The 12,840-nt window shown below is 39.5% G+C and overlaps 1 protein-coding gene across 1 annotated transcript in view; it reads left to right on the top strand.

Moving 5' to 3' along the window:
• Nucleotides 1-12,689: 12,689 nt before the first annotated feature.
• Nucleotides 12,690-12,840, top strand: part of LOC146348009 (uncharacterized) — a 42,401-nt gene continuing 42,250 nt past the window's right edge. Inside the window, exon 1 of the mRNA XM_084852131.1 lies at nucleotides 12,690-12,837. Within this exon, the coding sequence (XP_084708257.1) occupies nucleotides 12,760-12,837 (78 nt within the window). The 5' untranslated portion in view covers nucleotides 12,690-12,759. The remainder of the gene's footprint in view (nucleotides 12,838-12,840) is intronic.

Genomic DNA, 12,840 nt, shown 5'->3' on the forward strand with positions numbered 1-12,840 from the left:
TGCAGAGCTCAGGATCTCCTGCCCTACTTTGGATTGCTCTGTTAATCAATGAATTTATCAATAAATCCACTCTCATTACTTTAACTGGGTGACAGCCATAGGACTGAATCCAATGGGGTGCTTATGCTCCCACTAATTCTTTTATGCCGTGCTGATTCCCTTATGCAAGTGCTGGGTTTCACCAGTTCTGTTGGGCAAGTGGGACCCGCTTACCTTTCTAGAGGAAGTCCCGAAATGAGCATAAACGCTCATTTCTGGAAGGAGGCAGGTCAGCGGATCTCCCTTATGTGAGGTCCTACAATGTGCCTCTTTCCAGAAATGACCGTTTCTGTTCATTTCAGCTTGCCCTTGGAAGTACTGAATCGCTATTGTGCAAGCTGCAGGGGCCTCTTGTGGAACAAAATCAGTGGGGTTCAGGAGATTCGGCGGGTGCATAAGTGCCCCATTGAATTCTGCCCATTATGGCTCTTCAGCATTTAAAAAAAGAGAGTCACACTACAATCCTCCCCCAACCATCTAGAGCAGACTTGGAGGATGCGCGTGCAACTAGAGGGGGAAGGAGGGGATGGGTAAATCCCGTTCTGCCAGTGATATCTTTCCACTGGTGGAACAATGAATCTGGATCTAAGCCCTAATGAAGTTAAAACGAGTCTCATAAACTGTGGAAATGCAAGGTATTTTAATACCTTACCAGACAATAGATCTTTGCAATATTTAGTGAACCAAAAAATAGCTGCTTAAAATCTTATTTTTCTTCATAATATCAAGAGGATGAATGAGAACATATATAAACCTTTCCGAAAACCAAAAATCCAGAGATTAAAGCAGGAATAATGGAATGCTGCCAAAGAATGCACTATATGAAAGAAATCTTACACTGCTGTGGCAAGCTGTTGAAAAACATACCTTAAGTACTGCTCTTAATCCAGTTTTTAAATACTTATGACCAAGTCCAATACAAATGACTTCAGTTCACATATGTATCTTATTTGTGTGATTGATCACAAATGTGATTAATTATGGTTTCTGGGAGTATTTATCTCTGTTGTACAAGCCAGTTCAAGTGTGTTTGTGTGTAAAATGTGGGATCACTGATACTGAAATCAGTGTACCTACGGTGGTCAATATGGTAACATTTTTGTTCTGCATTGTTTAAAACAGCAGGATTTTTTAAAAAAAATCAGGATGAGAATTTACTTTTTGAATGGGAGCATGACCTTTTTTTTCTTTCTTGTCCACAGTTTGTGTACTTTTACTAATATTAAAGAACCTCTCAGTTCCACATTGTTTCTTTATCTGGAAACTTTATCCCCCAACTACTATTCTCCCCTGTTATCAAAACATTCCATATCTCATCCCACAGACATCAAGCCTGTTGACCAGTTTCTCACACAAGCATAAGTCTGGCAGGTATGCCCCCTCCTGGCCTTGTTTACTCAGTAGTTAATAAAAAGCCAATACCAGTATCCTGAAATAGGAAATGCATTGACACTTATTTAGACTGTTTCCTATTCAGTCTGTTGAATCCTCTGGAACATCACTTCATGGTGAGGGTTGCCACCAGTGAAAAATATTATGCTTGAGTCAGCTTTTTCCATCACTACAACACCATACTGGGCAAAGTGTCAGCTGATGGGTTCTACCTGTTATACAGCTGTTAATGGGAAATGTCCTTTTTGAAAGATGGCACCTATACCATGGATATCAACATAGTATTATGCCATAGCATTCCCACTTGTCTGAACTGATTATCCAAATATTTGGAAGTCCATCAACTCATTTCAATAAATGAGTTGGTATTAAAAAATAAAAAACACCCTGAACTGCAGCATCTTACCCATGGAAAGGTTTTTCTAGTATACAGAAATGAACAATCTCTTATTCTGGAAATGCATAATTCTATCTCTTTATTTTCCCTCTTGAGCTGGGACCACAGAAAACAGAACCTTTCACACTCTATCTTCAGGCCTTTCTTGTAACTTTTCCCCGTTCCCATTAAAGCTCCAGAACTGGCTGCAAAGTATCTTATTTTTGCTGTTCTGTGTAATTCTGTGACAATGACATGTGTCACCAGCGATGCAACTACATTTGTTGACACTCCATCCTCAGCGAGGAAGAACCGATCATCTACTTTTATTAAGAGGCAAAGGTTGACTATTGGCTTTAAAAAGTTTTTTTAAAAAAAAAAATACTAAGAGAAAGAAGCCTGGGGAAGGAGATGCCAATGATTTCTGCCTGGAGACATGGCCTGTGATATGGTGAATGTGAATAACATGAAAGCCACTTCCTTTTAATCTATTCTGCCCAGATGAGCTATCTTAAAATGCAAGTTGATTTGTAGTTTCTTTCATCCCCTCAGCTTGTCTGAAAGAATATTTTGGTTCAGGTTTTTATTTCTGAAGGTTCTAGTAAGCTTAGCATGGGGTGTGGCTGTCATGCCCTTTATCAGAAACAGAGAACTTGGAAAGAAAACAAAGCCCGCAGGGGGATAATACATTATTTATTTATTATTTGACAGAGGTGCTCCATATGAAGAGCAACTGCATGTGCTCCACAATACCCTCAGCACTACAGGCGCCAACAAAAGGAAAAGTGAGAAAGATAAAAGGGATGCAAATCCACCTTTCAGATAGAGAAGATTAGGTCTTCTTAGGCTTCGACACCAAGTGTGAAGCACATTATACTCGACATGGGAACACCAGTCACTTCCCAGTTCATATCCAGATAGTTCACTTCATCCTATCAATGTTCTCAAAACAACCCTGAGGCAATGGCATCAGCTACTTTCATGGAATACTGAAAGTAAAGCGTGTGTGTTCAATGCTTTTTCAAGCAACCTCAAATTATCTGGGGGTGGGGACTTTAATGCCCTTATCACAGATACCCTTGGACTACCAGCAATCCAGAGATAGCAGCTTATTAAAATGCTAGAGAATAAATAGACTGCTGTTGTTACACTGCCCAGGCTGCTATCTTTATGCACACTTGCATAGGAAGAAATCCAGATGAATTTAATGAGAGCTGCTTGTGAGTAAACATGCATGGAAGATGGCTATAACAGAGTGTGAAAATACATTTTTATTTTTAGTAGGAGTTACTTGTCCCTGTTAGATGACTGGCTGAAAGTAATGATGTTGTCATATTAGGTGTTCGCATTGGTACCCATAGATTTACTTAATTTTATCTTCATCATAACTCTGTAAGGAAAGTTAAGCTAAGAGAAAGCAACTTGTCCACAGCCATCCAGTGAATATCCTAGCTGCAGGTTGGGGAAATGAACATAGTTTTCTGACATCGAAACTCAGTACCCTAACCACTAAACTTCATAATGCCTTAACAATATTTCTATACATCAGAAATGTAAGCCTTTTGCCATTTAACTTTATTGCTTTAACAAATTAATGGACTGAAAATTCCTTCCTCAAATACTTTCCTTCCAATGGCAGACATAGTATGGAGATGTGCTCTTTCTGTCGTTCCATGCCCAGAGAGTGGATTAGCCACTTCCCAAGAAAAGAACATCCCTAAAGAGTTTTTAACAGAGATTCTGTGACGCAGGAAACATCTTCATGTCTAGCTTTATCATGCAAAATACATAAATTGGATAATCATATCACTGTAGTGGAGCTTTTTACTTTCTTCATCTCTGAATGCATGATCTCTGCAGAAGTGACCCAGACAGGATGCAAAGTCATAAACCCACCACTGAGCTTTGGGATCATGCAGCCAAGGAATTGGTGAAACTTCAGTGGCGGGGTTGAAAACATCTCAATGGCTTGGTTTTTACTTTAGTATGAAATTAAAAGTGGTTAGAATCAAATGTCATCTCTAAGTTGAAGTCTGACAATGTGGGAGAAATTTTCAGCACAGCACTAGAATTAACTGATTACACAAGTGTCTTAAATTCAGTTGTTTTCAATGGGTCTATCATGACTAAATTTAGCTGTTGGGGGTGCAATTCAATTTTAGCAATTCAATTTTATTTATAATTTTTTTATTTATTTATTGCATTTGTATCCCACCTTTTTTCCTCTTGCAAGGAACCCAAGGTGGCTTACATTATCCTCCTCCTCTCCATTTTATTCTCACAACAACAACCCTGTGAGGTAGGTTGGGCTGAGAGTGTGTGACTGGCCCAACGTCACCCAGTGAGCTTGCATGACTGAGTGGGGACTAGAACCTGGATCTCCCAGCTCCCAGTCCAACACTCTTGCCACACACACACACACACACACACACACCACACTGGCTCTTTCAAATTTTGAATTTATCCAAGACTAGGATATATTTGCTAGGGATCAACCACCCTCCACACCTCACACACTCTGCATGCACACATTCACACACACACACAGAGAGAGAGAGAGAGAGAGAGAGAAGCTCTTCACATGTACATGGACAGAACATGAAATGACAGCCCTGTGAGCATAATTTGTCACTGGCTGCTGTTTGTGGCACAATCCGCAGGCTGGTTATTTCATCTGTGGTGGTTCTGTGGTGGGTGGCATGGTTTAGTTCTTTGAGTCATCTGGAGCTGCATGGTCTGCTGGCACCTGGAGTTGGTAAACTGCTCTCTGCTTGTGGTAGGTTATGCTGGTCACAAGTGGACCACAACAACACAGTCATATCCCATACAAATCAATGTACCAAACTGGTAACATTGCATCAAAAGTGCCCAATGGTTACATTTGAGAAATCCTCATTTATTGTATACATTATATGCAGTAGCATGAGTATTGACTCTTTATATAATTTCAGCTGCTATAAAAGCACCAATTGAGAAGTTACGATCGACAGTCAAAGGAGGTGCTCATGCTGCTGAACGAATGGTGCATTTGTTGAGGAATGAAGAAGAAGAGCTCAAGAAAAAGAGAATCCATGTATTTCTGTAGTATGTGTTTTCACAGAATCATGCAGGGACAACATCCAAATCTTATATGGTCTACTACTCATTTCAGGACAACATATGTTATATCCAAGACTTAAACCAACATAGGAAACTAAAGGAATTTGTTGAACAAAGTCAGAATGATATGCCTTGGTCATGACTTTTCCTGTATTGACATGCACTCATATTAATTTTGAGTAAATAAGGATTATGTGAATCATGGAAATATTCAATATAAGAAGGTTTTGTTTGTTTACTTATGATATTAATATATTTCCCCATAGCAAAAAGTTCTCAGGTTGGCCCACACAATAAGACTTGAGTTTGTTGTTTTTAACAAAAAAAAAATCAATAAAAAAATCAAAATACCTGGGAGAAGAGAAATGTCTTTGCCCAACCCTAAAAAGATAACACTGTGTGCACCAAGAAATCCTCTTTCGGGAAGGCATTCCAGAAATGGGGTGCTGCCATGGAAAAGTCTCGCTCCTCTCAGGCTACCCACCCAAATTTGTTCAGGGGCACCTGTGGGACAGCCTCCAAAGATGACCTAGGGATACAAGCAAGTAAATACGGGAGGAGATAGGGATGGACGAACCTGTCGGTTTTGCTTTTTCCCCACATTCAGATGTTTAAAATATCACATTTTTTCTGTCCCAAATATGAAGAAATGTGTGCATTTTGGTGAATTCTTATGAAAATTGAATTGAAACAAAATTCCCACCCATCTGCACTAGCCCAATGGAATAGGTGCAGCTATTCCCAGCATGGAAGGATACCTGCCAGTACCTGCCTGCCATATAGCCATTAAAGTAAACAAAACCAGGTATACATAATCTCTCCCACCCATTTGGAAAAATTAACAGGATTATAATTGTATTTCTCTGGGTACATCCCCCATTAGGACAGAAGGAGAGAATACATCTCAAGTGAGAGTTCTGACAGTTCAAAAAGCAGTGATTCTCAGGCCAGGGCTTCAAAGCAAGCATCCACTGAGAAAGTAAAAAAGTAGACAACAGCAGCAGCAGCAACAACATGATCAGAAGGATCAACTTAAACAAGAGCATTCTGCTAAGAAAAAGAGTAGAAGCAGTAGCAGCCAACAGCAAAGAGAAAGTGAAAGCAGCAGCAGCAGCCAAAGTAGCAGCAGCAGTGACAGCAAGCACAGACGTGGTAGCAGCAGCAGCCACCAACAGCAAAGAGAAAGTCAACAGCAAAGAGACCGCAGCCGTGGTAGTCAAGAGCACGGAGGAAAGAAGAGCAGCAGCAGCAACGTCAGTAGTGGCAGTGACAACTGAAGCAGCAGCAGTGGCTGCGGCAGCTTAAAGGAAGTCAACAGGTCAAGGAATATGGCATGACTTATTCAAGGAAGGGCAATGTTGCAAAAGGGCAGAAGCATCAGTCAAATAAAGAAAGCAGCAGTGAGCGTGACAGCAGTCACAGAAGGAGTTCAGATCAAATCAAATGTTCAAGGAGACCAGACAAACACAGTGGCCCACAACTGTCCATGCTGAGTTTCAAGACAAGGCAAATCAAGCAGGTAGGTTCAATGTTATTATGATTCCTAAGACTGACTTCTTTTATAGGGAGGAGGATGGAATTTGGTGTCTTAGGGAGCAATCCTATGGCCACTAGACAGTGGCTAGACGGCCATAGGATATCTTGTTTTCCAGGAACTGACCTCGGAGGCCGCACTCTGAAGTTGGTTCCCAGAGAACTGACCTCCCCTCACTTCCGCGCTGCCTCGGAGGCAGCACAGAACGTCCCCGTCCTCCACGCTCACAAGAGGAGTGCGGAGTGGCCTAAAAGGGGCATGTCTGGGGGCGTTCTGGGGTGGGGAGGGCAGAAATGCCTGTACGACACATCCAATGTGTCTTACAGCAGCCTCCTCCCCATTCCGTCCTCCTGCGGCTACACAGCCGCAATTGGCTGTCTAGCAGAAAATGCAGGACAGGAGAAGTGCAGAGGGAATGATCCCCTCCATGGTTCTCCTGCCCTGCTTTGGATAGGCGATCGCCTCCAAGTTCGGAGGTGGCCACCTACCTGGATAGGATTGTGCCCTTATATTTTCATCTTTCTTTGGAGTAAATTAATCCAAGTAAAATGATATCAGTTACTTTTACACTTGTTGCTTGGAATAGTAACATTTGTTCCAGTACCAACAATAATAATGAATGTGCTTGTTACTGTCATCCTTTCTTCTTGTAAAATGTTTCATGTAAACCCAGTCAAAGTATGACCCATTCCTTTTTTCACTTGCAAGTATTATTGGCACTACATTCATTTTAACTGTTGATATCTTCCCAGCCTAAGACATCTTGCTCCATGACCATTTTTCAAGATCAATATTAATTTATTGTATCAATTTATTATGATTATAAGCTACATAGTTTTTCAAGTTAGGTATAATCCATATACTGAGATATTTCACTGGGAAATCTCTCCATGGGATTGTATATATTTTAGGTATATGGTCCTTCTCTCTCTTTTCTAAATCAATACCTATCCATTCTGATTTATGTAAATTGATTTTATACTCTGATACTTGACCAAAGTGTTTAAGCAAATTCAAAAGCTTCCCAAAACACCTTTGCAGGATCCTGTAATATCAATGCAATATTATCTGTATATAAATTCATTTTACTCTCTTCATTTCCAGATTTCACTGACTTCCATTCTGCCTTTGTCAGGATAATTTCAGCAAGAGGTTCTATAGATAACACAAAAAGGGTGGAGATAGTGGACACACCTGACAGGTGCCCCTATGTAAATAAAAATTATCTAAACTAGATCCATTTACATGCACAGAGGCAGTAGTGTATGTGTATGTGTGTGTGTGTGTGTGTGTGTGTATATATATATATATATATATATATATATATATATACCCACCTAATAAAATTTTCCCCTAGACCAAATTTATACCAGACTTGATGTAAATAATCCTGTTCTATATGATCAAATGCTTTTTCAGCATCTAAAAACAAAATCCCATATGGCATTTTTAGCAATTAATCCTATAAATTCAACTGAACAGTCTCCAAATATTCATTGATTATGTCCTTCCCTTAATAAAACCTGTCTGATCCTGTCCAATATACACTTATCCTATTTAATCTCTTTGCAATAATATTTGTCCATATTTTGAAATCCTAATTAAGTAAAGCAATGGGCCGATAGGATTTGAGTTTAGTTAAATCTTTGCCATATTTAGGAATAACTATTATCTTTGCCTCTTACCAATTTGGGGGAATTTTATATCTGCTCCTTACCTCATTTATTGTATTTAGTAAATTCCCAGATATAGCATTTAATCATGTCTTATAATATTCTGCAGTCAAACCATCTTTACTTGGGGCTTTGTCAAATGTGGCTGGATGCAGGATCTACATGTTCCCCCACAAAACCTATCCCCTTAGGCTGTGACACTGAGTATTTCAACACTAAGATTTTACTTATCCAGTCAATAGCAGACTGATTGAATATGTCTCACCATTACCAAATTGGAACTTCATGTAACAAGTTAAGCAAAGTCACATCTTTAGGCAGTCTGATATAAAGTTACATCTTTACAAAGAGAAAACATTCCTATGTGAACTCCATGGGAAGATTTGTTTTTGGCAAATGGAAGTGAAAATAATCTAACCAGAGTAAATCTGTCTAATCAGCTAGGGAGCCCTGCTGAAATTTTCCTGTGGGTAGCAGTGAGGTAGTCAGCAGAGCTTTCCCTGTAGTTTATGGCTTGCAAACCAAGTATTTAGTGTTGTATGTATGAGTAGTTTGCCTAATGTATTGTCTGCACAGAGTGATGGTTCATAATGGAATCTTGTATTTGTACGTCTGTTGATTTTAGTCCCTAGCCTGAAAGTAAAGCCTTCTTCAACCTGTTTCATATAGCATCTTGGCAGCAGGTTTCCTCCCATGATCCCAAACCATATGGGTATATCATCGTGCTTCTTACATAATTTTTGTGAAGCACCATGTGATTTGGGCTGATATAATCACTCCACACAACACCATAACTTCAAGCATTAGATGTTTTTGTGTTGTAGGGGGAAATGGCAATTCTGTGAGTGATGCATGGGCACTCACAGTAGGAGCTGGACCTTAGCCTCTTAAAATTCCATTCTTCTTTCTGTTTTGTTGGACATTGATGTAAAGACCAAAAACTAGAAGCCTGGCAATCTGGCAGCCCACCCCTAAGACTTTTCTGCACCACTTTAGTTAGTGCTCAGGAAGCAGTAGAGCAATAGCTATACTAACATGTCTTCAACATATTAGATGCTTCAAGTAGATATGGCTATGTTTTCTTTAGGGTGCAAAAACATTATATTGTATTTTATTCTTTTAAATATTTATATTGTATTTTAACTGTGTTTTAAGATGGCATTTTAGTTTTTTAACTGGTTGTATTCCACCCAGAGAACATTAGTTACTGGACGGATTAGAAATGTACTAAATAAATAAAAATAAGTAAGGAAGCAATCCTATGGTCCCTAGACAGCATGGGGGGGGGGGGCATAGGATACTTCAGATTCCTGGATCCAGAGTTGGAGACAACCTCGGAGCTGGGTATTGGCACTCCCCACCCCCTCCCACTGGCAGCTGGCCTGGAGCAAAAGCAACCTCAGAAATGGGGTAGAGGGGGCATTCAGGTGGGGAGGGGACTGGAGAGGCTGGTATACAAGCTATCCTGACACCTCTCTAGCCCCCTTCCATCCCCCTCCGAAGCGGCCCAGCTAGATGGGCAAAGAAGTCTGTCTAGTGAAAATGCAGGGCCGGTGGATGGGGAGGCGACAATCACCTCCACGGTGTCTCCTGCTCTGCATTTGTAAGTCTTCGGAGACTTACAATCATCAAGGGTGGCAGCGACAGGAGTGTGCCCTAAATAAAAGAAGCATGCATTGCTGCTGTCTCCAAAGATGTCATAAGCCACCAATATATCTGAAATGCACTTTCAAAAACAAGACCTTAGGGTCTGAAGACATAAAAATATTCAGCCTTATATTTTGACAGTCCTTTTTGCACAGTTCCCCCTCCCTCCCTCCCCCTTTGAATGTTGTATTACATGGTGAAAATCAGGAACAGTCATCTTCCTCTGAATCCATCAGCGGGTCCAGCAGCAGAAGCAGCAGCAGCGATCCAAGCTTGTCACAAGAGGTACATTTTTTGACATCATAACTGGAGAGTAAAGCAGCTATAGCTTTGGGAGGAATTACTCATTAGCATACAATCTTGGCACTAATATCAAACTGATAATTTTCAAGAAATTAATCTTGAATTGGTCATTCAGCTTCGTTATTATTTCCTAATAGTTTTAAAATATTAGATTAGAGATGGGGAAAAGATTTGTTTGATTTACATTTTAATGTGAACTTGCCTAATTGTAAGAATATACAAGTCATGCTGGATCATACCGAGGGTCCATCTAGTCCAGCATTCTATCCACACAGTGGCCAAGCAGATGCCCATGGGAAACCCACAAGTAGGATATAAGTGCAATAGCACCCTCCCACCCATGTTCCCCAGCAACTGGTGTACAGAGGCATCCTGTATCTGATACTGGAAGTAGCCAGTCCTGATGGCTATATGATACTGGAAGTAGCATATAGCCATCAGGGCTAGTAGCCATTGATAGCCTTATCCTCCATGAATTTGTCTAATACCCTTTTAAAGCCTTCCACGTTGGTGGGCATCTCTACATCTTGTGGTAGCAAATTCCATAGTTAAACTATGTGCTGTGTGAAGAAGTCTTTCCTTTTATCTGTCCTGAATCTCCCACCTGTTACTCACCTGTTACACCTGAATGTCTCCTGTTACTCACTTTTTTCTAAGATAAACAGTCCCAGACATTGCAGTCTTTCCTCATAGGGGATTTGTTCCCTTGTGGCCTTTTCTGCATTTTTTCCAGCTTGACTATCCTTTTTTAAGTGTGGTGACCAGAACTATACACAGTAATTTTGCACTTTCAAACCAAAATGTGAACTGAAACTTAGTTATCCTTAAAAAAAAAAAAAAAAAAAACTTCTCCAAATTCTGCAGTAGAGTTCTCTAATGTAAAAAAATGCATACATTTGAGTATTAGGGAAATGTGCATACAAACATGTGTATATTCATGAAAATAACATTAAAAGTGTATTACATTTGGAAAATTGCTTGCAAAAACCATGTATATCAGACAAAATTGCATTGAAATGCATGTATAAAATTTGTATGACTTTTCATGCAAACTTTTTTTAAAAATTCAAAGTTTGGGATAAACCAAACTTAAGATTGTAAAGATTCTCCAAGTTTGGGATAAACCGAATATGAGATAGGTTTGAGAAACCAGCATAAACCAAAACTGACAGATTCATCAACCCAGATGTTGGATACAGGTGGCATACATCTTCAGAAACAAAATGGCACTTCAGCCCCTTTATCCTGTTAGATCTATTAGATTTTTTAAAAACATCAGATCAAATAAATCGCATACATCTTGCTTCCTGTTTCCAGAATGCAAATGGCAGATAGCTGGTATGGGGGCCAATCTCAGCTGTACAGAAGTGCCCTGGCACTTACTTACGTTTTGCTTCAGGAAGCCTATTTGCTTGAAAAACAAAGAGAAATTCAAAAATATATCATCTTCCTTTACCCCATATTAATAAGGCACAATTGTGTAGCATTCATCAAGAACCTCTGGTTGCGTAGCATTCATAAAGAGTTGTGCATTCATAAATTGTGTAGCATTCATAAAGAGCCTTTGGTTGTGTAGCATTCATAAAGAGCCTTTGGTTGTGTAGCATTCATAAAGAGTTGTGCATTCATAAATTGTGTAGCATTCATAAAGAGCCTTTGGTTGTGTAGCATTCATAAAGAGCCTTTGGTTGTGTAGCATTCATAAAGAGTTGTGCATTCATAAATTGTGTAGCATTCATAAAGAGCCTTTGGTTCTTCCATATGTAAATGTCCAATCATAGAAATGAGCATGGCCCAAGAGACATACTGATGTTTACATAAGTGCCAACTCTTTCTATCCAATCTAATTTAAAGCTGCTGAGTTTAATGTAGTCTGGGTATCCCCTAAAACTTCAAATATTTTAAAAATGTGGTTGCACAGAAACAACAATGACTGAAATTATACGGGTGCCTAGAGCAACCAAGGCCTCTTTTTACCCTAGTACTCAACACCACTTGTCATGTGTAACCCAGAGATCAACCCCATAAGCTGTCGCTGGTTGGGAGATCTAATGAACTGCTCAGTAGGATGGGTGAATCTATCAAGCTCAATTTCATTCAGGTCTTCATTTTTCCAAAGCTAAGTTCATTTCAACCTAATTCTGTATCCTACTACAATTTTTTCTGTATGTCCAAACAACAGTTTTTACATGTTTTCGTGTGCAGTTTCTAAAAATCCATATTTGTCTATGCAGTTTTCCTCACTGAAGAAAGCATTTTTTGCAAATATACGCATTTTTCTGCACATTTTTTGAAATAAATGTATTTTATAGAAGTGTGGCTGCATAGGTCCCACAGTTACTTTCAAAATCCATCAGTTTGATGAAGACATTATGTTCTAATCCAAACAGGCAATTAGTTTTGCATTTCATTCTTATGATATTAAATCATTTATTGTACTTTCTGCTAAAAAGTTCTCTGAGCCTGGGTAACCAATGCCAAAATTGAAACGAAGGCTTCTGAAGTCCAAGTTCATGACATGGAGCCTTCCAACTAGGTGTAAAGTTCTCAAAGGTTCCACTTCTTTTGCAGAAAACAGTTGCTTGGTATAGCAACCATATGATTTCTCATTATTCTAATTGATGAACGTTTTGATTTAAAACTTCAAAAGACTCTGACTAAATCATGACATTCATATCTTGATTTCCTCAAAGGCTATGGAATTTTTTCCTAGCATTGCATATGCCTATGGTTTCTCACCAGTTTATCAGAGGAATCCTTCACGTGAGCTTCTGGTA

This window comes from Heloderma suspectum, chromosome 4 (assembly GCF_057233095.1).
Source record: "Heloderma suspectum isolate Gila_16-S chromosome 4, 16-S_ref, whole genome shotgun sequence".
NCBI classification, from domain to species: domain Eukaryota; kingdom Metazoa; phylum Chordata; class Lepidosauria; order Squamata; family Helodermatidae; genus Heloderma; species Heloderma suspectum.